This window comes from Elephas maximus, chromosome Y (genome assembly GCF_024166365.1).
Source record: "Elephas maximus indicus isolate mEleMax1 chromosome Y, mEleMax1 primary haplotype, whole genome shotgun sequence".
NCBI classification, from domain to species: Eukaryota; Metazoa; Chordata; class Mammalia; order Proboscidea; family Elephantidae; genus Elephas; species Elephas maximus.
The window spans coordinates 5529740-5557458 of record NC_064847.1 but is presented as its reverse complement, the minus strand read 5'-3'; the positions used below and the strand labels follow the sequence as shown (position 1 = coordinate 5557458).

At 38.7% G+C, this 27719-nt stretch overlaps 1 protein-coding gene across 4 annotated transcripts in view; it reads left to right on the top strand.

Moving 5' to 3' along the window:
* The window catches only part of LOC126069862 (lysine-specific demethylase 5C-like), a 78688-nt gene that overhangs the window by 8989 nt on the left and 41980 nt on the right, over positions 1-27719 (top strand). For all 4 annotated transcript variants that reach the window (XM_049873497.1, XM_049873495.1, XM_049873496.1 and 1 more), the window contains exons 7-11: positions 4861-4984; positions 5097-5260; positions 7168-7326; positions 7770-7889; positions 7995-8153. In XM_049873497.1, coding sequence (XP_049729454.1) covers positions 4861-4984; positions 5097-5260; positions 7168-7326; positions 7770-7889; positions 7995-8153 — 726 coding nt within the window. The remainder of the gene's footprint in view (positions 1-4860; positions 4985-5096; positions 5261-7167; positions 7327-7769; positions 7890-7994; positions 8154-27719) is intronic.

Here is a 27719-nt window from a genome sequence, read left to right as displayed (position 1 = left end):
TCCCTGTTTGGCTTTGGGAATGGTTCCAGTCTTAGGCTAACAGAAGGTCTGGACACCATGACCTTTAGCGGTCCTTCTAGTCTCAGTCAGACCATTAAGTCTGCTCTTTTTACGAGCATTTGGAGTCTGCATCCCAGTGCTCACCTGCTCCGTCAGGAGTTCTCTGTTATGTTCCCTGTCAGGGCAGTCCTTGGTTGTAGCCAGGCACCGTCTAGTTCTTCTGGTCTCAGGCTGATGTAGTCTCTGGCTTATGTGGCCCTTTTTGTCTCTTGGGCTGATAATTACCTTGTTCTTTGGTGTTCTTCATTCTCCTTTGCTCTAGGTGGGTTGAGACAAATTGATGCATCTTAGGTGGCTTCTTGTTAGTGTTTAAAGACCCCAGATGCCATTCTTCAACGTGGGATGCAGAATGTTTTCTTAATAGATTTTATTATGCTAATTGACTTAGATGTCCCGTGAAACCATGGTCCCCAAATCCCTGCCCTTGGTCTGCTGGCCTTCGAAGCATTCAGTTTATTCAGGAAACTTCTTTGCTTTTGGTTTAGTCCGGTTGTACTGACCTCACCTGTATTGTGTGTTGTCTTTCCCTTCACCTAAAGTAGTTCTTATCTGCTATTTAGTTAATGAATACCCGTCTGCCTCCTGCTCTCGCAACCCCCTCTCGTAACCATCAAAGAATATTTTCTTCTCTGTTTAAACTGTTTCTTGAGTTCTTATAATGGTGGTCTCATACAAAAATTCTTCTATTGAAACTGACTAATTTCACTCAGCGTGACATCTTCCAGATTCCCCCATGTTATGAAATGTTTCACGGATTCATCACTGTTCTTTATTGATGTATAGTATTCCATTGTGTGAATATACCATAATTTATCCGTTCACCCATTGATGGGCACTTTGGTTGCCTCCATTTTTTTGCTATTGTAGACAGTGCTGTCATGAACGTGGGTGTGCATATGTCTGTTCATGTAAAGGCTCTTATTTCTCTAGTGTGTATTCCAAGGAGTGGGATTGCTGGCTGGATCATATGGTAGTTCTATTTCTGTTTTTTTTAAGGAAGCGCCAAATTGATTTCCAAAGTGATTGTACCATTTGACATTCCCACCAGCAGGGCAGAAGTGTTCCAATCTCTCCACAACCTCCCCAACATTTATTATTATTTTTTTTTTTTTTTGGATTAATGCCAGCCTCATTGGAGTGAGGCAGAATCTCATTGTAACTTCAATTTGCATTTCTCTAATGGCTAATGATCGTGAGCATTTCCTCATGTATCTGTTAGCTACCTGAATGTCTTTTTTTAGTGAAGTGCCTGTTTGTGTCCTTTGCCCATTTTTTAATTGTGTTATATATCTTTTTGCAGTTGAGTTTTTGCAGCATCGTGTAGATTTTAGAGATCAGGTGCTGATCAGAAATGTCATAGCTAAAAACTTTTTCCCAGTCTGTAGGTAATCTTTCTGCTCTTTTAGTGAAGTCTTTGGATGAGCATAGATGTTTGATTTTTAGGAGCTCCCGGGTATCTAGTTTCTCTTCTGCTTGTGCATTGTTGTAATTTTTTGTGTACTATTTATGCCATGTATTAGGGCTCCTGGTGTTGTCCCTGTTTTTTCTTCCATGATTTTTATCATTTTAGATTTTATGTTTAGGTCTTTGATTCATTTTGAGTTTGTTTTTGTGTGTGGTGTGAGGTATGGGTCTTGTTTGATTTTTTTTCAGATGGATATCCAGTCCTGCCAGCACCGTTTGATAAAGAGATTGTTTTTTCCCCATTTAACTGACTTTGGGCCTTTGTCAAATATCAGCTGCTAATATGTGGACGGATTTGAGTTGGGATTCTCAATTCTGTTCCATTGGTCCATGTATCTGTTGTTGTACTAGTACCAGGCTGTTTTGACTACTGGGGCGGTATAATAGGTTCTTAAATCAGGTAAGGTAAGGCCTCCCACCTTGTTCTTCTTTTTCAGTAATGCTTATCTGGGGCCTCTTGCCCGTCTGTAACATGAGCATATCGGACAGAATAGAACTGCCCCGTAGAGTTTCCAAGGAGCACATGCGGGATTTGAACTGCCGACCTCTTGGTTAGCAGCCGTAGCACTTAACCACTGCACCACCAGGGTTTCCTGATATAAGCCTGTAATTTTCTTTTTGTGTGGTGTCTTTATCTGGTTTTGGTATTAGGGCTATGTTGGCTTCATACAATGAGTTTGGGAGTATTCCATCCTTTTCTGTGCTCTGTAATATGTATACCAGTGGTGTTAACTCTTCTCTGAAAGTTCGGTAGAACTCTCAAGTGAAGCCGTCAGGGCCAGGGCTTTTTTTGTTGGGAGTTTTTTAAATTATCTGTTTAACCTCTTCTTTTATTACAGGTTTATTTTGTTGTTTTACCTCTGTTTATGTTAGTTTAGGCAGACAGTGTGTTTCTAGAAATTCGTCCATTTCTTGTAGGTTTTCAAATTTGTTAGAGTACAATTTTTCATGGTAATGTGATATGATTCTTTTAATTTCAGTTGGTTCTGTTGTGATATCGCCTATCTCATTTCTTACTTGAGTTCCTCTCCTGTTTTTCTTTTGTCATTTTAGCCAGTGGTTTATCGATTTTGATAATTTATTCAGAGAACCAGCTTTTGGTCTTGGTAACCCTTTTAGTAGGTTTTCTGTTCTCTATTTCATTAAATTGTAGTCTTAATTTTTATTATTTGCTTTCTTCTGGTGCATGAGGGCTTCTTATGTTCCTCTCTTTCTATTTGTTCAAGTTGTAGGGATAATTCTTTGATTTTGGCTATTCTTTTTGCATGTGTTCCTATAAATCGATCTCTGAACACAGCTTTAGCTTTGTCCTAAAGGTTCTGATAGGAAGTGTTTTCATTCTCATTGGAGTCTACGAATTTTTTTATTCCATCCTTAATTTTTCCTATAACCTCATAGTTTTTGAGGAAGGTTTTCAGTTCCCAGGTGTTTGATTTCTTTTCCCTGATGTTTTCTGTTGTTGATTTCCACTTTTATGGCTTTATGGTCAGAGAATATGCTTTGTAATATTTTGATGTTTTGAATTCTGTTAAGGCTTGCTTTATGACCTAGTATGTGGTCTATTCTAGAGACTGTTTTCATGTGCATTTTAAAAGAAAGTATACATGGCTTCTGTTGAGTGGAGTGTTCTGTATATGTCTATGAGGTCAAGTTGGTTGATAGTGGCATTTAGATCTTCGGTGTCTTTGTCGAGCTTTTTTCTGGATGTTCTGTCCTTCACCGAAAGTGCTGTGTTGAAGTTTCCCACTGTTATTGTGGAGTTGTCTCTCTCACTTTTCAGTGCTGTTAGAGTTTGTTTTATGTATCTTGAAGCCCTGTTGGGTGTGTAAGTATTTAATATGGTCATATCCTCCTGCTATATTGTCCCTTTAATTATTATAAAGTGTCTTTCCTTATCCTTTGTGGTGGATTTGCCTTTAAAGTCTGGTCAGAAATTAATATTGCTACTCCTGCTCTTTTTTCATTGTTGTTTGATTAATATATTTTTCCATCTTCTGAGCTTTAGTTTGTGTCTTCAAGTCTAAGGTGTGTCTCTTGTAGGGAGCATATAGATAATATTGTTTTTTTATCCTTTTGCCACTCTCTATCTCTTTATTGGTGCATTTAGTCCATTTACATTCAGTGTAATTATGGATAGGTATGCATTTAGTGCTGTCACTTTGATGTCTTGTGTGTTGTCAACAGCTTCTTTTTTACACTTAATTATTTGTGCTGAATAGTTTTTCTGTATATTGTCTGTTTCTGTTTTTCATTGCTGTTCATTTTGTTTTTGCTGACTATTTATGGTTTTCATGTTTTATTCTGATGTGTTGGATCGTTAGTCTCCTTTGTGGTTATCTTATTATTTATTCCTATTTTATAAGTTTAAACCAGACTTTTATTTATTTATGTCGCCTTGACTTCCTCTCCATATGAAAGATCTGTGAATATATGTTTTGGTCCCTCTTTATTGATTTAATGTTGGTATCTTTTACATAATGACTGCTATTTCTCTGTTTTGAGAGCTTTTTATCTTGATTTATTTTTGTGATTTCGTGTCTGGGTTCATACCTGGTTGCTCTGTCCATTGTTCTAGTCTTGGGTCCTGAAATGGACCCACACAGTTCCAAGCACCGGTGAATGGCATTCAAAGTCCATGGACTGGTTGTGCCTGGACAGGAGCTGCTTAAGTCCTGAGCTCCCCAGTTTAGTGGAGTTGACAGATTATCTTTTCGCCATATTGTGAATTTATTCCTTCCCCAAGGCCAGGAGAATGGCTTAGAGCGCTCAGCAGAGCCTATCACAGGCCCAAGGAAATTGACAGCCACCAAAACTGGCTTGGGGGCTGGGGTCACAGTAAATTAGATAAACGTACTTTTGCTGAGAGTGCTGTTTTCTGATTCTGTAGTTGTTAGATTGTGTAGCCTGCTGTCTCTCTGTGAGGTATCCCCATCCAAAACACTGCCAGCCGTGCTTCGGTCATGCCAGGAGATTGTGTCTGGGGGGTGCTGGTTCCTGCCCAGTCAGTCTGGCAACTCCTCTCTGCTTCTGAACCGTTTCTCCCTCCCCCTGCTGCTTAGTCTGATCTCCTGTCTTTGCCTTTGACGTTGAGGGCTCTTGGCTTGTCAAAACTAATTGCTCTACTTGTTTTCTCGGGTCTATGTTAAAAGTGGGATCACCGGAAGCACTTAAGTACTCCACCATTTTGGTCCCTTCTCTGTCTTGGCTTGTTTTAAACTATGTTACTCCTTTTATAGGATCTGAAATGTTTTGCAAATACGAAGGCCTGGATCTTGTCTAAAGTGTTATATTTGTGTATTTAAAACTCACTTCCTTATTTGGATCTTCTTTCAATAGCCAGAGCCCACAGAGGAGGACATTGAGAAGAATCCAGAGCTGAAGAAGTTGCAGATCTATGGGGCAGGCCCCAAGATGATGGGCCTCGGCCTCATGGCCAAAGATAAGACTCTTCGAAAGAAAGGTGAGGACTAACAGGCTGACAGTCTAAAGGAGAAATATGGGGCGAGATGGATTATTAATTCTGGTGCAGGATAGATTTCTTTGTTTTCAGCATTTTTCTTCTGATTCCCTAGATAAAGAAGAACCTGGATGTCCCCCCACTGTTGTAGTGAAGGAGGAGCCAGGTGAGGATGGAAAAGTGACGTCAGCATTGCCCAAGGAGAAATTGAGTCATAGCCCAGAGCCCTGCACGAGGATGACCATGCGGCTACGGAAGAATCACAGCAGTGCTCAGTTTGTAAGACCCATTATGATGTTGCACAAGTTCTGTTTTTGAACTATAAGGACTAAATAAAACCTAAAATTACTTTTACCACATCAGTTCTTCTCTCCTTCAATCACCTTATTCCTCTTATTCAGCTCACTCCTCTGAAGAAACTGATGGTCAGGAAGGGGCAGAAATCTTTTCAAGGTATTAAAGTCAACATCAGAACTCCTGTGTTCTTCTCACTTTTAGGTCAGAACTTTCTACCAAATTATGCTGTCTAATTTCACCTTCAACAATAGGCAATTCATGAAATTTTACAGCTTTTTATGTAGGAGGGGCCCTTTTTGTGGAGTAGGTAAGAGCTCTCTGCTAACCAAAATACTGGCAGTTCAAATCCTCCAGCCACTTCTTGAAAACCCTCTGAGGCAGTTCTAATCTGTCCTGTAGGGTTGCTGTGAGTTGGAATCGACTAGACGGCAATGGATTTTTTTTTTCACGTGTAGAAGATAATCTGATCAAATATCAATATGTTGAAGAGCTATTTGTTTCCGGCAAGTGCATCAGGATTCTTAAAGCATCACATTTTGTATAGAAGTGTTTATTTTTCTTTAGGTATATTCGTCTATTCACCAGTTTCCTACTTCTTAGCTTCTTTTTTGATTATCCTTCTTGCCTTCTGACTGATTTTATTTTGCTTTGATTATTTTCATCCGCCTGCTAAAATTTTCATCTCCCAGCTCTGTGAGCGTTGATGTTCCCAGAAATTTTATCCTTGAACAGATTTCTCTTTGGAGCTCCAGATTCCTCTGGGGCTCTTAATCTTGTCTACATAACTGAGAGATTATCCTTAACTCTCCAACCATGTCCCAATTTGTCCCTGTGTTCTTCATCTTATGAACTGTCACTGATGGATCTTACTTTTTAACCCTCTAGTACATGACTTCTCTCTCCTGCATCTAATTCATCAGTTATATTGCCATTTTATTGTGATTGCAGTGTGACAGGAATACACAAAAATATGTAGATTCATTTTGTTTGGTGTTTGTACGTTTAGATAAGTAGTATCAGATGGTATATACCGTTGTATATATTATTATATGAGTTCTCCATGTTGGATTGTTTTATTAAGTAATTTTATTATGGTTTCTATATTTAACTGTTTATAGATTTTGTGGTAGTTACCTAGTTTTTGGCTATTAGGAATAATACTTCTGTGAACATAAAAGTGTACGCCCTTAGCATATTTAGGCATTTCATTGTATATAAAAATAGGACTGGAATCACTAGAACTGAGAATATGTGTATTTTTAGTATTAGAATACAGTCACACTGTTTTCAAAAATAGTTGACCACTTTACATTAATTCTTCTACGTCCTCACAATTAAAATTGGCAGTTTTTGTTTTCATTTTAGCCATTTCTGAAGATAGGTAGTGGTATTCCATCATTCTTTTAATTTGTAGTTCCCTGATGATTCTTGATATTGAGTGCATTTCATACGGACTTCTAATTTTTTGTCACCATCAGTGTCTTAAGTTTAGACAGTGTATTAAATAGTAACTCAGTGGACATCAGTGAAGTTTACACAAAAATAACGGGTGTAATCGTGGATATTTGGTCACTTGATCTTTTGTGTCCGACTTGAACTCTGTTCCCATTACTATTAACTGAATAATTTTTTAAATGATCCATGCAAGTTTATAACTTTGTGATTTTGGTCTATGCTGTTAAACTTTATACAGAAAATTTACTTTGTTGCTCCCAAAACACCTTAACAACATTCATTTGTTAACATGTATTATTTTGAAATTATTTATGTCTTATTTTCCACTAAAACATGAACTCATGAGTAAAACATTCAAAGTGAATGATCTGGAAACCTGGGATTAGGTATCATAGACTAAGCAACTTGTATTTTCACTTAATTTTTCCTGGTAGGTTGATGCATATGTTTGCCGAATGTGTTCTCGAGGGGATGAAGATGATAAGCTGCTTCTCTGTGACGGCTGTGATGATAATTACCACATCTTCTGCTTATTACCACCTCTTCCTGAAATCCCCAGAGGGGTATGGAGGTGCCCAAAGTGTGTAATGGCGGTAAGGCCTGTCCAGCAAAGACATTTTAAATTTAGTTCTTGGTATTTTTCTCGAATCTACTCTCCTGGTTTTAAGGGAAACTAGAGTAGTAATAGTAATAGTAATAGTAATAGTGTCTTTTTCCAAGTTAATACGTCCGTTGGACTCTGTTTATTCATGATAGAATAAGCCAGAGGGGTTGAACAGATTAGCTTTGGGATGGTAGAGACTTAAACACTAAGAAGCAGGACAGGGAACCACACGATGTGAATCATAGGAACAAAGACAAGGAAGTACGTTTAGTAGATACTAAAACTATTCTACCTGGAAACATAGGAAAATGTGAAGGGGCAGTATTGGATATTGAATATAACCTAAAGAAACTTTGTTCTTCCCATCCTTACTTTTTTATCTGGGTCCTTCATTTTATTGCCTTTGTCTTGGTGAAATAGTCTCTGTTTCAGGAGTGTAAACGGCCCCCTGAAGCTTTTGGCTTTGAGCAGGCTACCCAGGAGTACACTTTGCAGAGTTTTGGTGAAATGGCGGACTCCTTCAAGGCTGACTACTTCAACATGCCCGTACATGTATGTGGTCAAGGGCTGGGGCCAGAGGAATTGGAGTCAGGTGGTCTTAGAAAATGAGGGTAAAGTTTGCTGGGCAGTGATCGTCTTTTGCACCTGTTTTCTCAGATGGTGCCTACAGAGCTAGTGGAAAAAGAATTCTGGAGGCTGGTGAACAGCATTGAAGAGGATGTTACAGTTGAGTATGGGGCAGACATTCATTCCAAAGAATTCGGCAGTGGCTTTCCAGTCAGCAATAGGAAACGGAACCTGTCCCCTGAGGAACAGGTAATGTTATTGGTAATTCATTTTAACACTATGACAGGAAGGTCATTTTAGCATCTGAAAACCAGCCCTGTCCTCATGCGTAAACCAAACCAAACCAAACCTACTGCTGTCCAGTTGATTCCGACTCACAGTGACCCCATAGGACAGAGTAGAACTGCCCCGTAGAGTTTCCAAGGACAGCCTGGTGAATTCGAACGGCCGACCCTTTCATTAGCAGCTGTAGCACTTAACCCTTCCGCCACCAGAGTTTCTTCCTCATGGGTACTTCCTCATAATATTGTTTTTGTGTATTAGAGATTAAGGATTATGTTTGATGCCATTAGGTGATCTGTCAGTGACCCAGAATTTTTTTTTATTTCTAACTTGTATGCTATGCATGTTTTATACTAGTTAACTTTGTAATAGATTTGTGTAAGTTTACATTCATGCTTTTTTATTTCTGTAAGTGATGCAGAATTTTGGATAGCCACCATAACCATCACTTTTTCCTCCTTACATTTCTGAAGGGTAAAAGACACAAAGAAACACTATGATGCTATCAGTTAGAAGCTACCATGGTACTTCGTTTTTCCATAAATCTAAATACTGGAATTTTATCACCTTTTAGTTACTGTGTTATAGAGAAACACAAACAGTATAATCAGTTTATTCATGTAGCTTGAAAGAAAAGAATGGACTCAGAGTCCTCATTAAGCTTACCAATTTACATGCATGATGTGGAACACATAGAATTACACAGAAACAAATTTCATCTTTTAGCACAAGGTGACTTATATTCGTCAGAGTGACCCATAAAATGTCCTAAATTCTGGCAAATTCCATTAGAAATTTTTCCTGGGTAGAGAGCCAGAAAATACTGTGGAAAGAAGTAATCTCATTTGGGGAGAGAAAGCTGAAAAATAATCCTCTTCATTACTATCGTGGATGATAATGATGTCATTAGGTGCTGTTGAGTTGGTTCCAACTCGCAGTGACCCTGTGCACAACAGAAAGAAACACTGCCTGGTCCTGTGCCATCCTCACAGTTGTTATGCTTGAGCTCATTGTTGCAGTCACTGTGTCAATCCATCTCATTGAGGGTCTTCTTTTTTTGCTGATCCTCTATTTTACGAAGCATAATTTCCTTCTTCAGGGACTTATCCTTCCTGATAACATGTCCAAAATACGTGAGAAGTCATCTCCCCATTCTCGCTTCTGAGGAGCATTCTGGTTGTACTTCCTCCAAGACAGTATTGTGGATGCTAAGGAGTTATTCTTAGTATAATTGTCTTACTCTGTGGATCAGACTCAAGAGAATTAGTATTTGGCCTTGTTTACAGGTTGGCCTGTATTTATGGCCTTATAGAGGAGTTGATCCACACAGCAAGAGTAGTTGGGAAGGTTGACCAAGCTCAGCAAACTTGTGTAACTGCAATTTTTAGGAATGCTCACAGTTAATGTAGATCGTTTTATACGCATGTGTCTATATTTTTTATTGTTTTCGTTTTTATATTTAGGTTATAGATCCATTTTAAGTTAACTTGCATATACAATGTGAGGAATAGATCCAACTTTTTATTTTTCATGTGAATAACAGTTGTCTCAGCACCGTGTGTTATTTACAAGACTCATTTCCCGTAAAATATACTTGTTGTGATCCTTGTTTAAAATCAAATAATCATAGCTGTGTAGGTTTATTTCTGGACTCTTAATTCTCCTCCTCTGGTTTATATGTGTTCTCTTGTACCAGTGTAAGACTATGTTGGTTATTGAATGTTTGCAGTTGAAAAGTGCAAATCTTGCTGGTTTTCTTTTTTTTTAGTAATCATAGTTTATTGTGTTTTCAGTAAAGAGTAACACAGCAGTTTCGATTACCATTCAACTTCTACACTAGTTGTTCATTGACGTTGTTTATATTCTTTACGAACGTTCTCATCATTTCTGTTCTGATTGTTTTGTTTTCACTAGTGTAATCTAGATTCCCTGCCCCATTATGTTCTCATCTTTATTTTAAAGTAATTGTTGACCGTTTGGTCTTGTATAGGTGATTTTTTAAAGAAGCATGATACTTGTGGGTGATATGCATTATTTTTGAGCCAGTTTGTTATTTAGCTATGAGGTAAACTCATAGGTTAGTTTCAATTCAAGCTTTGAAGACTATTTCAGGCTGTTAGTCTCAGAGAGTCCTCTAGTCTCAACCAGTCTAGCAGGTCTGGTTTCTTTTTCTTTCCTTTCTTCTTTTTGGAGGCGTTTGAGGTTCAGTTCCACATTTCATTCCCATTCTATCAGCATCTATCTGTGGTGTCCCTGATTAGAATGGTCATTAGTAGTAGCTGTGCACTATCGTGTTCTTCTGGTCTAAGGGTAGAGGCTTTGGTTCTGTAGACTTCTTGATTCTTTGATTTCCCCTTTCTCTTTTGCTGCAGACAAGTAGAGACTAACAGTTGTATCTTAGGTGGCGACACTCAAGCTTTCAAGCTCCCGGACCCTACTCACCAAACTAGAACGTGTAATATAACTTTTTGGATTATGTTATGGTAAGTGACTGAGATGTCCCACAAGTCTGTGGTCCTAATCCTTCAGACCCAGAAATTCAGACCTGCATGGTGTTTGGTTATGTCCAAGAAGTATCTGTAACTGTACTAGTTAGGTACTTTATTATACATATGAGTATATGTGGACACACTCACAGATGTACATATCTGTGTATGTATGCATATGCGTACTCTACGTAGTTATACACATACATGCCTACATAATACGTATACCAAAATAACCAAACCTGTTGCCGTCGAGTTGATCCCGACTCATAGTGACCTTATCGGACAGGATAGAACTGCCCCATAGTGTTTCCAATGAGCGGCCGATGCATTCGAATTGCCCACCTTGTGGTTAGCAGCCGAGCTCTTAAGCACTGTGCCACCATCCCCCACGTATATTTTTTGGTCGTTGTTGCTGTTGTTTCAAAATTATATATGCCATACCAATTACTGCTAGGCCCTTGTTGTGTACTTTCTATTAAAATTGTTTACGTTAGTCATGCTTCTACACTTCACCCTAATTTGGTGTTACCTTACCTGTCACCAAAAGTGAAAGTGTCTACTATCCAGAGAGTGAATCCTTCATCCTTCAAACCCAGGTTAGATATAAGTGACCATTTCTAAATATCTGCTTGGTCATGTCAGTTCACAAAAGTGAGAACATACTTGTGTTTTTTTTTTTTTTAAAGATTGCTTTTACCGTTGAGATCCTTTACAGTACCATATAAGTTTGAGGATGGGCTTTTCCATCTCTGCAGAAAAGCCTGTTGGAATTTTGGTAGGAATTGCATTGAATCCTGATGGTTTTGGATACTATTGATATCTTAACAATGTTAAGTCTTCCAACACGTGAACGCAGACCGTCCGTCACATTTGTTGTTGTTAGTTGCCATTGAGTTGGCTCCTTCACAAGGAGGCCTGATGTACAACAGAATGTAACTTTGCCTCCTCCTGTAGCATCTTCAGAACCATTGGTATATCTGAGTTCCCTTGTTGTAGCCCCTGTGTATTTTGAGTGCCTGTGACCCAGGGGACTTGTTTTCCGTCACTGTACCAGACAAAATTCTGTGTAATCCATAGGATTTTTATTGGTTAAAGTTCAGAAGTAGATAACCAAGCTTTTCTTCGTAGCCTGTCTTAATTTGGAAGTTCCACTGAAGCCTGACCACCAAGAGTGACCCTATACCAGTGGCATAGCTTCCACTATAACAACACCCAAGCCAGCACAGTAAGACAAACTGACAGATGGATGGGGGTCAACTTATTTAGATTTTTTTTAAATTTCTTTCAGCAGTGTTTTATAGTTTTCAACATACATGTCTTTGACCTTCCTGATTAAATTTATGCTTAGATATAAATACATATTTGGTTTAAATATAAATACATTGGCCACGTCATGGACTGCTAGAAGAATGAACTAGTCTGTCTTCAAAGAAGTACATCCAGAGTATTCCTTGGAAGCAAGGGTGGTGAGACTTCATCTCACTAACGTTGCACATGTTGTCAGAAGGGACCAGTCCTTGGAGAAGGACACCATGAGGAAGACCCTCAATGAGATGGATAGACACAACGTCTGCAACAGTGGGCTCACGCAGCAATGATTGTGAGGATGGCACAGGGAAGAATTTCATTCTATTACATACTTGGTCACTATGTGTTGGAACCAACTTGATGGCACCTAACAACAACGTCTAACTAATAAGTTTGTTTTGTTTTTGACCTGCAGATTTGAACTGTTTCTTTTTATGCTGTGTGTTTATATACGTTCAGTTAACCAAAAGGAAAAATAAATGTAAGAGGAAGGAAAAATAAAACCAAAAAAGAAACTTTGAAAAGAATTAAAAGATGAGGAAAATCCTTACCATAAGATATTTTATATAGTTACTATAATAGCTGATTATTGCATTAAAGGAAATAATTGAACATTAAATGGATTTAAATATCGTACTTTTTAAAAAAAACTTATTTTGCTTTAAGCGAAAATTTGCAAATCAAGTCAGTTTCTCATACAAAAATTTATATACACCTTGCTGTATATTCTTACTCTCCCCATAATGAGGCAGTACAGTCTTCTGCACGCTGTATTCCGTGTGCATTCAGCCAACTTCTGTCGTCCCCTTCCTTCTCATCCCCCCTCAAGACAGGACCTGCCCACATAGTCTCATGTGTCTGCTTGATTCATGAAGCTCACTCCTCACCAGTATCGTTTTCTGTAGTGCAGTCTACAATCCCTATCTGAAGAGTTGGCTTTGGGAATGGTTCCAGTCTTGGGGTAACAGAAGGTCTGGGGATAAAGGTCCTTCTAGTATCACTCAGACCATTAAGTCTGGTCTTTTTACGAGAATTTGAGTTCTGCATCCCACTGTTTTCCTGCTCCCTCAGGAGTTCTCTCTTGTGTTCCGTATCAGGGGAGCCATAAGTTGTAGCCAGGCACCATCTAGTTCTTCTGGTCTCAGGCTGATGTAGACTCTAGTTTATGTGGCCCTTCTGTGTCTTGGGCTCATAAATACCTTGTGTCTTTGGTGTTCTTCACTGCTTTGCTCCAGGGGGGTTGAGACCAACTGATGAATCTTAGACGGCAGCTTGTTAGTGTTGAAGACCCCAGATGTCGCTCTCCGAAGTGGAATGCAGAATGTTTTCTTAATAGATTTTATTACTGGCCACCTGAAACCGTGGTCCCCAAACCTTCACCCCTGCTACCCTGGCCTTTGAAGCATTCAGCTTACTCAGGAAACTTCTTTGCTTTTGCTTTAGTCCAGTTGTACTGACGTCTCATGTACTGTGTGTTGTCTTTCCTTAACCTAAAATAGTTCTTGTCTACTATGTAATCAGTGAATACCTGTCTCCCTCCCTCCTGACCCACTATATTAACCATCAAAGAATAGTTTCTTCTCTTTTTGAACTATTTCTTGAGTTACTGTGATTGTGGGCTTGTAGCTGACCAGTTTCACTCAGCATAATGCTTCCCAGTTTCCTTCATGTTAGGATGTTTCACGGATTCATCATTGTTCTTTATCGATACGTAGTATTCCATTGTGTGAATATACCATAATTTATCCATACATCTGTTGACAGCCACTTTGGTTATTCCATCCTTTTTTTTTTTTTTTTTTTTTTTGTGCTTTAAGTGAAAGTTTACAAATCAAGTCAGTCTCTCATACAAAAATTTACATACACGTTGCTGTATACCCCGTAATGAGACAGCACACTCCTCTCCACCCTGTATTCCCCATGTCCATTCAGCCAGCTTCTGTCACCCTCTGCCTTATCATCTCCCCTGCAGACAGGAGCCGCCCACATAATCTTATGTGTCTATTTAAGCCAAGAAGCTCACTCCTCACCAGGATCATTTTCTATCGTGTAGTCCAGTCCAGTCACTGTCTTGGACTAATAGAAGGCCTGGGGACCATGACCCCCGGGGTCCTGCTAGTCTCAGTCAGATCATTAAGTCTAGTATTTTTATGAGAATTTGAGGTCTGCATCCCACTGCGCTTCTGCTCCTAGTTCTATCGTATAGTCCAGTCCAGTCACTGTCTTGGACTAATAGAAGGCCTGGGGACCATGACCCCGGGGTCCTGCTAGTCTCAGTCAGATCATTAAGTCTAGTATTTTTATGAGAATTTGAGGTCTGCATCCCACTGCACTTCTGCTCCTAGTTCTGGTTTCAGGCTGATGCAGTCTCTGATATTTGTGGCTCTTTCTGTCTCTTAGGCTCATAATTACCATGTGTTTTTGGAGTTCTTCATTCTCTTTTGCTGTAGGTGGGTTGAGACCAGTCGATGTTTTTGGTTTGGTCCATTTGTGTTGACCTCTCCTGTATCATGTTTTCTTCACCTAAATTAGTTCTTGTCTACTATCTAAATAGTGAATACCCCTCTCCCACTCTCTCTCCACTCACTCGTAACCATCAAAGAATATTTTCTTCCCCGTTTAAACTATTCCTTGAGTTTTTATACTCTGCTGAACTATTAGTTTCAGTAGTTTTCTTGAGGATTCTTTAGGGTTTTGTGTGTATAAGATAATGTCATCTGCAAATAGAGATGCTTTTACTTCTTCCTTGTCAAAGGATGCCCTTTATTTCTTTATCTAGCCTAATTGCTCTGGCTAGGACCTCCAAGAACAATGTTGAATAACAGTTGTGATTAAGGGCATCCTTGTCTGGTTCCCATTCTCAAGGGGAATGCTTTCAGGCTCTTTCCACTTAGCATAATGTTGGCTGTTGGCTTTGTATAAATGCCCTTTTTTATGTTGAGGAATTGTCCTTCTATTCCTATTTTGCTCAGAGTTTTTATCATGAATGGGTGTTGAACGTTGTCAGATGCCTTCTCTGCATCAGTTAGTAAGATCTTGTGGTGGTTGTTTTTTGTTTTATGTATGTGATAGATTGCATTTTTTTGTTTTCCTAATATTAACCATCCCTGCATAGCTGGTGTGAATCCCACTTGGTCATGGTGAATTGTTTTACTGATATGTAGTTGAATTCTATTGGCTAGAATTTTGTTGAGGATTTTGCATCTAAGTTCATGAGGGATATAAGCCTGTAATTTTTTTGTGTGTGTGTGTGGTGTCTTTACCTGGTTTTGATATCAGGGCTATGCTGGCTTCATAGAATGAGTTTGGGGATATTCCATCGTTTTCTGTGCTCTGGAATAACCTTTAGTGATTGTGGTGTTTACTCTTCTCTGAAAGTTTGGTAGAGCTTTCCAGTGAAGCCATCAGGGCCAGGGCTTTTTTTTTTTTTTTTTTTGGTGGGAGTTTTTAAATTACCTTTTCAGTCTCTTCTTTTGTTACGGTTTATTTAGTTGTTCTATCTCTGTTAGCTTAGGTAGGTAGTGTGTTTCTAGAAATGAGTCCATTTCCTGTAGATTTTCAAATTTGTTAGAGTATAATTTTTTGTATTAGTCTGATATGATTCGGTTGGGTCTGTTGTGATATCGCCCATCTTATTTGGGTTATTTGCCTCCTCTCCTATTTCTCCGTTGTCATTTTGGCCAGTGGTTTATCAATTTTGTTATTTTTTTCAAAGAACCAGCTTTTGATCTTTTAAACTCTTTCAATTGTCTCTCTGTTCTCTATTTCATTTAATTCTTTAATTTTTATTATTGTTTTCTTCTGGCACCTGAGGGTTTCTTTTGTTGCTGTCCATTTGCTCAAGTTGTGGGGCTAATTCTTTGATTTTGGCCCTTCTTTTTGTAGGTGTGCATTTATTGACATAAATTGACCTCTGAGTACTGCTTTATCTGTGTCCCAAAATTCTGATAGGAAGTGTTCTCATTCTCATTGGATTCTATGAATTGCTTTATTCCATCATTAATGTCTTCTATAACCGGGTCATTTTCGAATAGCGTATTGTTCATTTTCCAAGTGTTTAATTTCTTTTCACTCTTTTTTCTGTTATTGATTTCTACTTTTATGGCCTTAACCATCAGAGAAGATGCTTTGTAATATTTCAATATTTTGGACTCTGTAAAGGCTTGCTTTATGACCTAATATGAGGTCTATTTTAGAGAATGTTCCATGTGCACTAGAAAAGAAGATACACTTGGCTGCTCTTGGGTGGAGTGTTCTGTATATGTCTATGAGGTCGAGTTGGTTGATTGTGGCATTTAGGTCTTCAGTGTCTTTATTGAGCCTCTTTCTGGACATTCTTTCACAGAAAGTGGTGTATTGAAGTTTCCCAGTATTATTGTGGAGCTGTCTGTCTCACTTTTCAACACTATTGGTGTTTGTTTTATGTATCTTGTGGCCCTGTCATTGGGCACATAGATATTTAATATGGTTATATCTTCTTGGTGTATTGTTCCTTTAATCATTATATAGTGTCCTTCATTACCATTTGTTATGGGTTTAACTTTAAAATCTATTTTGTCAGAAATTAATATTGCCACTTCTGCTCTTATTGATTGTTGTTTGCTTGGTATATGTTTTTCCATCCTTTGAGTTTTAGTTTTTTTGTGTCTCTAAGATGCATCTCTTGTAGGCAGCATATAGACAGATCATGTTTTTAGTCTTTCAACCACCCTTTCTCTCTCTATTCGTGAAATTAGTTCATTTACATTCAGTGTAATTATGGATAGGTGTGAGTTTAGTGCTGTCATTTTGATGTGTTTTTGTCAGTTTCTTTTTTCCAGTTAATTTATTGTGCTGATTAGTTTATATATTGTCTTTTTCTCATATTCATTGTTGTTGATTTTGTTTTTGTTGAGTGTTCATTTTTTCCTTGCATTTATTTTGATGAGTAGGGTAGTTTGACTCCTTTGTGGTTAGCTTAATATTTACACCTATTTTTCTAAGTTTAAAACTAACTTTTATTTCTTAATATCACCTTGACATCCTTTCCATATGAAAGATCTATGAGTACATTTCTTAGTCCCTCCTTATTGTTATAATGTTGTCTTCCTTTACGTAACGATGTCACTGTTTCCCTGTTTTGAGTGCTTTTTTATCTTGTTTTTGTGATTTTCATGTCTGGCTTGACATACGGTTGTTCTGTCCTGTGTTCTAGTCTTGAGTCGATATCTGATATTACTGATTTTTTAACCAGAGAACTCCCTTTAGTATTTCTTGTAGTTTTGGTTTGGTTTTTACGAATTCCCTAAACTTCTGTTTGTCTGGAAATGTCCTAATTTCACCTTTATGTTTGAGAGACAGTTTTTCTGGATATATGATTCTTGGCTGGCAGTTTTTTTCTTTCAGCTCTTGTTTATATGTCATCCTATTGCCTTCCTGCCTGCATAGTTTCTGTTGAAGTAGTCTGAGCTTGCTCTTACTGACTCTCCTTCATAGGTGACTTTTCATTTATCCCTAGCCACTCTTAAAATTCTCTATTTTTGGTTTTGGCAAGTTTGATTATGTCATGGTGACTTTCTTTTGAGATCTACCTTATGTGGAGTTTGATGAGCATCTTGGATCGATACCTTCTCATCTTTGATGATATCAGGGAAGTTTTCTGCCAACAAATCTTCAACAATTCTGTCCGTATTGTCTGTTATCCCTCCCTGTTCTGGTACTCCAATCACTCATAGGTAATTTCTCTTGATAGAGTCCCATCTATTCTTAGGGTTTCTTTGTTTTTTAAAATTCTTTTGTCTGAGTTTTCATCAGACAGATATATTGATGTCAGATGTTTTATCTTCAGTCTCAATAATTTTGCCTTCCACTTCGTCAGTCCTGCTCTAACTTTCTGTTGATTTGTCTAATCTGTGATTTTAGTGTTAATCTTCTGGATTTCTGATTGCAGTCTCTTTCTGGACTGTTGTACCTTTTTAAATTTTTCATTATGTTCTTGAATAACCTTTTTAATTTCTTCAGCTGCTTTACCTGTGTGTTCCTTGGCTTGTTCTGCATTTTGCCTGATCTACTTCCTGATCTTTTTCCTGATGTCTTGAAGAGTTCTATATATTAATTTTTTGTGTTCTGCATCTGGTAATTCCAGGAATACACCTTCAGCTGGAAAATGTCTTTTTTGTTTGTTTTGAGAGATTATTGAAGCGATCATGGTCTGCTTCTTTATGTGATTTGATTTTTAACTCTTGTCTCCAAGCCATCTTTAGGTTTTTATATTAGTTTGTTTTATATTTGCCTATTGTATCCTAGCTTTTTGCTTTGTTTTGTTTCAATATGCCCAAATAGGCTGCTTGAGTGAGCTAGCTTGATTGTTGTCACCTTGGAAGCCCTGATGTCCTGTCACCAGATGGCCAGAGCTGTTATCAGGTATATCAGTCCAGGAGTCGATTCACTTTTCTTGTATGAATTCAGCCCAGATGTCCAGGTAGCTGATCATCAAGTCTGTGGTACAGGCTCTGTCCTGCAGTGTTAGAGGGGCAGGGTTTATCAGTGTAGGCACAGATATCTGGTTGCAGCATTGGGTCATACCCTGAACAAGGCAGGGGGCTGACAACCGTCCCCTGAATGTCTGTGATGAAAGCGCATCCCTGTTTCGTAGAGTGCACAGGTGGGTGGGTTCTGCAGCTGCACTATGGGCACCCAGTACTGTTGCTTGTGGGAACTGGGAGGCAGCATTAATCCTTTGACCCCTGTCGCAGGTGTCTGGGTGATGTGGGTGGAACCACCAGTCCTTAGGTCCCTCATGTGGATAGGTGAGGATCCTGTTCAACAGGCAAACATCAAACACCCACCCCTCCACCACATAGCTGAAACAGTTGTAGTCTGCCAACAGTTACCTGTTCTCCTGAAATGGGCCCACATAGGTCCACGCCAGGGGTATAAGGTATTCAGTGTCCATAGACCATTTGTGCCTGCACAGGAGCCACTTCTGTCCTGAGCTCCCCAACATAGTGGAGCCGGCAGATTTTCTTTTCCCCCAATTGTGATTATATTCCTTCTCTAATGCTGGGAAAATGGCTCAGGGTGCGCAGCAGGGCCCCTCTCAGGCCCAGCGAAATCGACAGCTACTGATGCCAGCTTGGTCGCTGGATGTGCAGTAAAATGTACCCAAGTACTTATCTTTTGCTGAGGGTGCTATACTTCTCTGGTTCCGGAGGTGTGGGTAGACCGTGAAGCTCACTGTCACTCCGTGAGGAAGCTGCATCCAGAATGCTACCGCCAGTCCCACCACAGTTGCTCTGGGGAATGATCCCTGAGCATTCCCAGCAATTCAGGTCTGGCAGCTCCTCTCTGCTTATGATCAGTCTCTCCCCGCCCGCTGCTCAGTGTTTTCTGACTTTGCCTTTGATGTTGAAGGCTCCTAGCTTGTCATAAATATAATCATTTCACTTGTTTTTGGGGGGTCTTCGTTGTAAGAGAGCTCACTGGAAGCATCTGACTATTCCACCATCTTGTTTCTGTGTACTAAATATTGTAATTCCTGGTTTAGAAGTTTCTATTGATAACCTTAGCAAAGTAGATAACATAACTAGAGAATTATCTGAAGTCGAAGTTATGACTATAAAGTAGAATAGCATTAGATTTCCTGTTTATTTCTCAAGGAAGAGTTTGTGCCTTAATAAGTGAACGTTTATACAATAATGCACCATCTGAGGTTTGGAAAATGTAGTTGCTGCTAAGACATATGAAAAGCAGTAACTGGTGCTGCTTATATATAACCTAAAAATCTCATGGAACTTGGTTTCCGTCTTTCAGAGACCTTGAGGTCATGGTTTAGTGGATCATTGTAGTCAGTTGGCCTAATATTGTTCATAAGGTTTCTCTTTTACCTCCTGCTTCACTGTGTAGCATCTAGGGTCTTAAAAGTTTTCAAACAGCCATTTAAGGTGCAACTGTTCACCTGAAACAGCAGAGGAAAGGAGTGCCAGGTGGAAGGGGAACTAGACTCCACGTCTGATGGATTGCTTTTGGTACCAACTCTGTCCTTTGTCATGATGCCAGAAGAATTGGATGATGACCAGCTACCATTATTGAATGTTTGTGATCAAAGATCGTATAGCAGAATCATGATCAAAAGAGAGGGAATGAGAAACCCTTTTAATTCTCCTAGAGTCCAGACTTCTGGGTTCATAGAATTGGGATGACTTACCTAGGCCATCTTCCCTTAGGTGTCCTTTTGAACCTTGAGCCTTTAAGGAACTGTTTTCCTAAAGTCACCTTCAGGTCAAATAGTAGTCTAGTAAGCTAGTTTTTCTATTCTTTATCTCTGCTCTAATCTTTCTTATCTCCTCCCTTGTTGCTTTGAATTTGATTTGCCCTTCATTCTCTTGTTCCTCAAGTTGATCAGTTATTTGATTTGTGATCTTTTTTAATAACTGGTATTTACAGCTATAAATTGGATTTTGAGCAATGGTTTTCCTCCGTCCTGTAAGTTTTCATGTGTTGTGGATTCATTTTCGCTTTACTGTGAATATTTTCTGATATCTCTTATTTAATAGTGTGTTGCTTCCATATATTTGTGTGTTTTTCACCTTTCTTTTTTTTTTTTTGTTAAGTTCTGATTTCGTACCATTGTAGTCAGGAAAAATACTTCGTTTTTGAATCTTGTAAAGTTTTTTGAAGCTTGCCTTGTTATCTCTCCTGTGATCAAACCTCAAGAATGATTCATGTGCGCTAGAAAAGAATATATGTGTTGTGCTGGAGTTGGTTCAAGTATATATGTTCACTAGGCCTAGTTGGTTTGTAGCGTCATTCAAGTGTTCTATTTCATTATTGATCTTATTTCTAGATGTTCTGTCTTTCACTGAGAATTGAGCTTCTTGGATTTTAGGTTTCCATCTGTTAGAGTTGGATAGTCTTCTCCCTTATTCCCTCAGATAATTACTCCCCCTCTTTTTTTTTGTTTCCTCCTGGAATTTCCATGATTTTTTTTTTTTAACTGGTTGATGTACTTTAGGTCAGGTAAACTGTGCTTGGCATTCTTGGGCCTTCTTTTCTCTTCAGCCGCCAGAAGTTCATTACCTTATCTGCTATTGCATTGATTTCTTCTGTCTAATAAACTTATTCAACCCTTCTATTGAGTTTTTCATTTTGGTTATCATTTTCTTCAGTTCCAGTATATCTGTTTGCTTTTTAGAATGCCTGTCTCATTGAATTTCTCAGTTTGCTCATTGTTTTTTTTGTTTCTTTCATTTATTTATTTTTTAAGTCTATGCTTCGCATTAATTCTTTGAGCTTTTAAAATATTATCCTATTATTCGAATCCATTCATTAATCAGCTTTCCATAGATACCATGTTGCTCCTTTGTCTAGTCTATTTATATCTGTCATTGTTTTTATGTTTAGTGTGGATTGTTACTTTTTGTTGGAATTGGGACATTAGAGTTTTGCAAGATGTTAACTTTCTCAGTTCTGTCCAGCATTTGGTGTTTTCTACAGCACTGTTCTCTGCAAAAAAAAAAAAAAGCCTGTAGGTGGACAACGCCTTTAAATGTTGCCTATTGCTCCCTTTGCATCTCTCTTGGAAAGTCTAGGACAGTTTCTGTTATTTTTGTCTTTTGCAGGGGCCTTTATTTCCTTTTTCTTTATATGATTTGTGGCTTTTTGTAGTTGAAATTGCAACATTTAAATATTATAATGTGTTAGGTTTGAAACTCAGATTCATCCCCTTCTCTAGGGTTTGGGGCTTTTTTTTTTTTGAGGACTGTAGCGGCTCATCTCCTTACTGGCCTCCTCTATATTTGCGGTGGTTGCCCCCCTTGACAGACATGTACACTCCTCTGTGTAGCTGCTGGTTTTTTTTTTTTTAATTGTACTATTGGTGAAAATTTATAGCTCAAGTTAATTTCTCATACAAAAATTTATACACACATTGTCAGGTAACCCTAGCTGCAGTCTCCACAATGTGACAGCACATTCCCCCTTTCCACCGCAAGTTTCCCATATCTGTTCGACCAGCTTCTGTCTCTTTCTGCCCTTGATCTCACTTCTGGACAGAAGCGGCCCTCTTAGTTTCATGTATCTACTTAAACTAAGAAGGACACTCGAGAGTATTATTTTATGTTTTGTAATCCACTCTAATGTTCGTAGAATTGCCTTTGGGAATGCTCTCAGTTCTGGGTTAACGGAGAGTCTCAGAGGGCCATGGCTTCTGGGGTTCCTTCAGCCTTAGTCAGACCATTAAGTCTGGTCTTTTTGGTGAATTTGAGTTATGCACCACACTTTTCTCCTGCTCCGTCAGGGACTGTCTGTTGTGTACCCTGTGATGGCCATCGTGGGTGATACTGGGCACCACCTAGTTATTGTGGTCTTAGGCTGATGGAGTCTTTAGTTTATGTGGCTCTTGCTGCCTTTTGGGCTTACATTTTCCTTGTATCTTTGATGTTCTTCATTCTCCTATACTCTAGGTGGGTTGGGACCAGTGGATGAATCTTAGTTGGCTGCTTGCTAGTGTTTAAGATCCTAGACATTGCTCTCCGAAGTGGAATGCAGAATGTTTTCTTAATAGATTTTATTATGCCACTTGACCTAGATGTCCCCTGAAACCGTGGTCCCGAGACCCTTGCCCCTGCTGCACCATGCCTCAAAGTGTTTCATTGTGTTCAGGAAACCTCTTAACTTCGGTTTAGTCTGGTTATGCTGATTTCCCCTGTATTCTGTGTTGTCCTTCCCTTCACCTAAAATAATTCTTGCCTAGAATCTAATTAGTGAACCCCCCTTTCCCACCCCACCTTAACAACAACCAAAGAATGTTTTCTTCTGTGTTTAAACTTTTTCTTAAGTTCTTATGATAGTGATTTCATACAATATTTGTCCTTTATGACTGACTAATTTAAGCATAGTGCCTTCCACATTGATCCATATTGTGAGATATTTCTCGGTTTCATCATTTTTCTTCATTGTTGCATACTATTCCATTGTGTGAATATACTGTGATTTGTTTAGCGATTCATCTGTTGATGGGCATCTAGATTGTTTCTATCTTTTTGCTCTTGTGAACAGTGTTGCAGTGAACATGGGTGTGCATATTTCTATTCTTGTTACAGCTCTTATTTCTCTAGGGCATATTTCAAGGAGTGGGATTGCTGGATTGTATGGTAGTTCTATTTCTAGCTTTTTAAGAAAGCACCAAATCGATTTCCATAGTGGTTGTATGACTTTACATTCCCACCGGCAGTGTTTAAAGTTCCAGTCTCTCCACAACCCCTCCAACGTTTATTATTTTGTGTTTCTTGCATTGATGCTAGCCATGTTGGGATGAGATGGAATCTCATTGTAGTTTTTTTTTTGTCAATAATTTTTATTGTGCTTTAAGTGGAAGTTTACAAATCAAGTCAGCCTCTCACATATAAACTTATATACAGCTTACTATACTCCCATTTACTCTCCCCCTAATGAGTCAGCCCTCTCCCTCCTTCCTATCTCCCCTCCAGACAGGAGATGCCAACACAGTCTCTAGTGTCCACGTGGTACAGGTAGCTCACTCCTCATCAGCATCTCTCTCCAACCCATTGTCTGGTCCAATCCATGTCTGATGAGTTCGCTTCAGGAATGGTTCCTGTCCTGGGCCAACAGAAGGTTTGGGGGCCCTGACCGCTGGGGTCCTTCTAGTCTCAGTGAAACCATTAAGTCTGGTTTTTTTTACGAGAATTTGATGTCTGCATCGCACTGTTCTGCATTTCTCTCAGGGGTTCTCTGTTGTGTTCCCTGTCAGGGCAGTCATCGGTTGTGGCCAGGCACCACTTAATTCTTCTGGTCTCAGGATGATGTAGTCTCTAGTTCACATAGCCCTTTCTGTCTCTTGGGCTCATAATTACCTTGTAAGTTTGGTGTTTTTCATTCTTCTTTGATCCCCGTGGGTTGAGACTCAATGACGCATCTTAGATGGCCAGTCGCTAACCTTTAAGACCCCAGACACCCCACTTCAAAGTGGGATGGAGAATGTTAATAGATTTTATCTTGCCAATTGACTTAGATGTCCCCTGAAGCCATAGTCCCGAAACCCCTGCCCCTGCTCTGCTGACCCTCGAAGCATTCAGTTTATTCAGGAAACTTCTTTGCTCTTGATTTAGTCCAGTTGTGTTGACCTCCCCTTTGTTGAGTGTTGTCCTTCCGTTCACCTAAAGTAGGTTTTATCTACTATCTAATAAGTAAATAACTCTCTCCCACCTTCCCTCCGTCCCCCGTCTCGTAACCACAAAAGAATGTGTTCTCAGTTTCAGCTGTTTCTCAAGAGCTTATAATAGTGGTCTTATACAGTATTTGTTCTTTTGCAACTGACTGATTTCACTTAGCGTAATGCCTTCCAGGTTCCTCCATGTTATGAAATGTTTCGCAGATTCTTCACTGTTCTTTATCAATGCGTAGTATTCCATTGTGTGAATGTACCATAATTTATTTATCCATTCATCTGTCAGTGGACACCTTGGTTGCTTCCATTTTTTTGCTATTGTTAACAGTGCTGCAATAAACATAGGTGTGCGTATGTCTGTTCGTGTGAAGGCTCTTGATTCTCTAGGATATATTCCAAGGAGTGGGATTTCTGCATCATAACGGTAGTTCTATTTCTAGTTTTTTAAGGGAATGCCAACTGTATTTCCAGAGTGGTTGTACCATTTGATGTTCCCACCAGCAGTGTTTAAGTGTTCCAGACTCTCCATATCCCCTCCAACATTTATCATTATGTTTTTTTTGGATTAATGCCAGCCTTGTTGGAGATGGAATCTCATTGTAGTTTTAATTTGCATTTCTCTAAAGGCTAATTATCGAGAGCATTTCCTCATGTATCTGTTAGCTGCCTGAATGTCGTCTTTAATGAAGTGCCTGTTCATATCCTTTGCTCAATTTTTAATTGGGTTGTTTGCCTTTTTGTAGTTGAGTTTTAGCAGAATCATGTAGATTTTAGAGATCAGGCGCTCGTCAGAGATGTTGTAGCTGAAAATTTCTTCCCAGTCTGTAGGTGGTATTTTTACTCTTTTGGTGAAGTCTTTAGATGAGCATAGGTGTTTAGGAGCTCCCAGTCATCTAGTTTCTCTTTGTCGTTTTTACTAATGTTTTGTATTCTGTTTATGCCTTGTATTATTGCTCCTAACATTGTCCCTATTTTTTCTTCCATGATCTTTATCGTTTTAGTCTTTATGTTTAGGTCTTTGATCCATTTGGAGTTAGTTTTTGTGCATGGTGTGAGGTATGGGTCCTGTTTCATTTTTTTGCAAATGGATATCCAGTTATGCCAGCAGCATTTGTTAAAAAGACTACCTTTTCCCCAATTAACTGACACTGGGCCTTTGTGAAATGTCAGCTGCTCATATGTGATTGGATTTATATCTGAGTTCTCAATTCTGTTCAGTTGGTCTATATGCCTGTTGTTACACCAGTACCAGGCTGTTTTGACTACTGTGGCTGTATAATAGGTTCTAAAATCACGTAGAACACGGCCTTCCACTTTTTTCTTCTTTTTCAGTAATGCTTTTCTTACCTGGGGCTTCTTTCCTTTCCGTATGAAGTTGGTGATTTGTTTCTCCATCACATTAAGAGATGTCATTGGAATTTGGATTGGAAGTGCATCGTATGCATAGATGGCTTTTGGTAGAATAGACATTTTTATACTGTTAAGCCTTTTCTATCCATGAGTAAGATACGTTTTTCCACTTACGTAGGTCCCTTTTAGTTTCTTGCAGTAACACCTTGTACTTTTCTTTGTATAGGTCTTTTACATCTTCATTGTAGTTTTGATTTGCATTTCTCTGCTAGCTAATGGTCATGAGTATTTTCTGATGTATGTTAGCCTGAATGTCTTTCTTGATGAAGTACCTGTTCATATTCTTTGTCTATTTTTTAATTGCGTTATTTGTCTTCTGTAGTTGAGCTTTTGCAGTATCTTGTAGATTTTAGAGATTAGATGCTGATTGGATTTTTTGTAGCCAGAATTTTTTTCCCAGTCTGTAGGTTCTCTTTTTACTCTTTTGGTGAAGTCTTTTGATGAGCATGTTTGATTTTTAGGAGCTCCTAGTTTTTTTAGTTATCTAGTTCACTTCTAGTGTTTGTGCGTTGTTAGTTATGTTTTGTATTCTGTTTATGTCATGTATTAGGGTTTCTAGCATTGTCCCTATTTTTTCTCCCATGATCCTCATCGTTTTAGATACCATATTTAGGTCTTTGATCAATTTTAGTTAGTTTTTGTACATGGTGTGAGGTATGAGTCCTCTTTTGTTTTTTTGAAGATGATATCCAGTTACGCCAGCACCGTTTGTTAAAAAGACTGTCTTTATCCCATTTAACAGACTTTGGAGTTTTCTAAAATGTGAGTGGCACAGAGGTGAATGAATTTATGTCTGGATTCTGAATTCTGTTCAATGGCCTATGTATCTTTTGTTATACCAGTACCGGGCTGTTCTGACTACCATGGTGGTATAATAGGTTCTAAAATAAGGTAGTGTGAGGCCTCCCTCTTTGTTCCTCTTGTTCAGTAATGCTTTACGTACCTGGGGCCTCTTCCCTTTCCATATGAAGTTGGTGAATTATATCTCCGTCTTATTAAAAAATGTCATTGGAATTTGGATTGGAATGGTTAGAACTGATATTTTCACAGTGTTGAGTCTTCCTATGATAAGTTTTTCCACTAATGTTGGGCTCCTTTGGTTTCTTGCAGTATTGTCTTGTATCTTCTTTTGTATAGGTCTTTTACATTTACGTTTCTAGTTAGATTTATTCCTGAGTATTTTCTCTTCTTGGGAGCTATTGTAAATGTTATTGAGTTAGCGATTTCCTTTTTGAAGTTCTCTTTGTTGGTGTAGAGGAATCCAACTGATTTTTTTAATGTTATCTTGTATCCTACTTCGCTGAAATCTTTTTTTAGTTCCAGTAGTTTTCTTATGGATTCGTTGGGGTTTTCTGTAAGATTGTATCATCAGCAAACAGGGATTCTTTTCCTTCTTCCTTACCAATTGAATGCCCTTTATTTCTTTTTCTTGCCTTAGTGCTCTGGCTAGAACCTCCAGTACCATGTTGAATAAGTGGTAATAATAGCCATCCTTGTCTGTTTAGGATGATCTTGGCTCTTGGGTTTGTATAAGTGACCTTTATTATGTTGAGAAATCTCAGTTCTATTCCTGTTTTGCTGAGAGTTTGTATTATGAATAGGTGTTGGACTTTGTCAAAAACCTTTTCTGCATGAATTGGTAAGATCATGTGGTTCTTGTCTTTTATTTATGTAATGAATCACACTGATTGTTTTTCACATGTTGAACCATCCCTGCATCCCAGGTATAAGTCCCACGTGGTCACGGTGAATTTTTGTTTTTTGATATGTTGTTGAATTCTGTTGGCTAGAATTTTGTTAAGTTTTGTGTCTATGTTCATAGGGATATTGGTCTGTTATTTTTTTTGTGGTGTCTTTACCTGGTTTTGGTAGCACAGTTACGCTGGCTTTGTGGTATGAGTTTGGGGAGTATTCCATCCTTTTCTGTGCTCTGAGATACCTTTATTAGTACTGGTGTTAACTCATTTTTGAAAGTTTGGTAGAATTCTCTAGTGAAGCCATTAGGGCCAGGGCTTTTTTTGTTGGGAGTTTTTTAATTATGTCTTTAATCTCTTCTTTTGTTACAGGTTTATTTAGTTGTTCTGCCTCTGTTCATGTTTATTTATCTAGGTAGTGTCTTTCTAGAATTTTGTCCATGTCCTCTAGATTTTCTAATTTGTT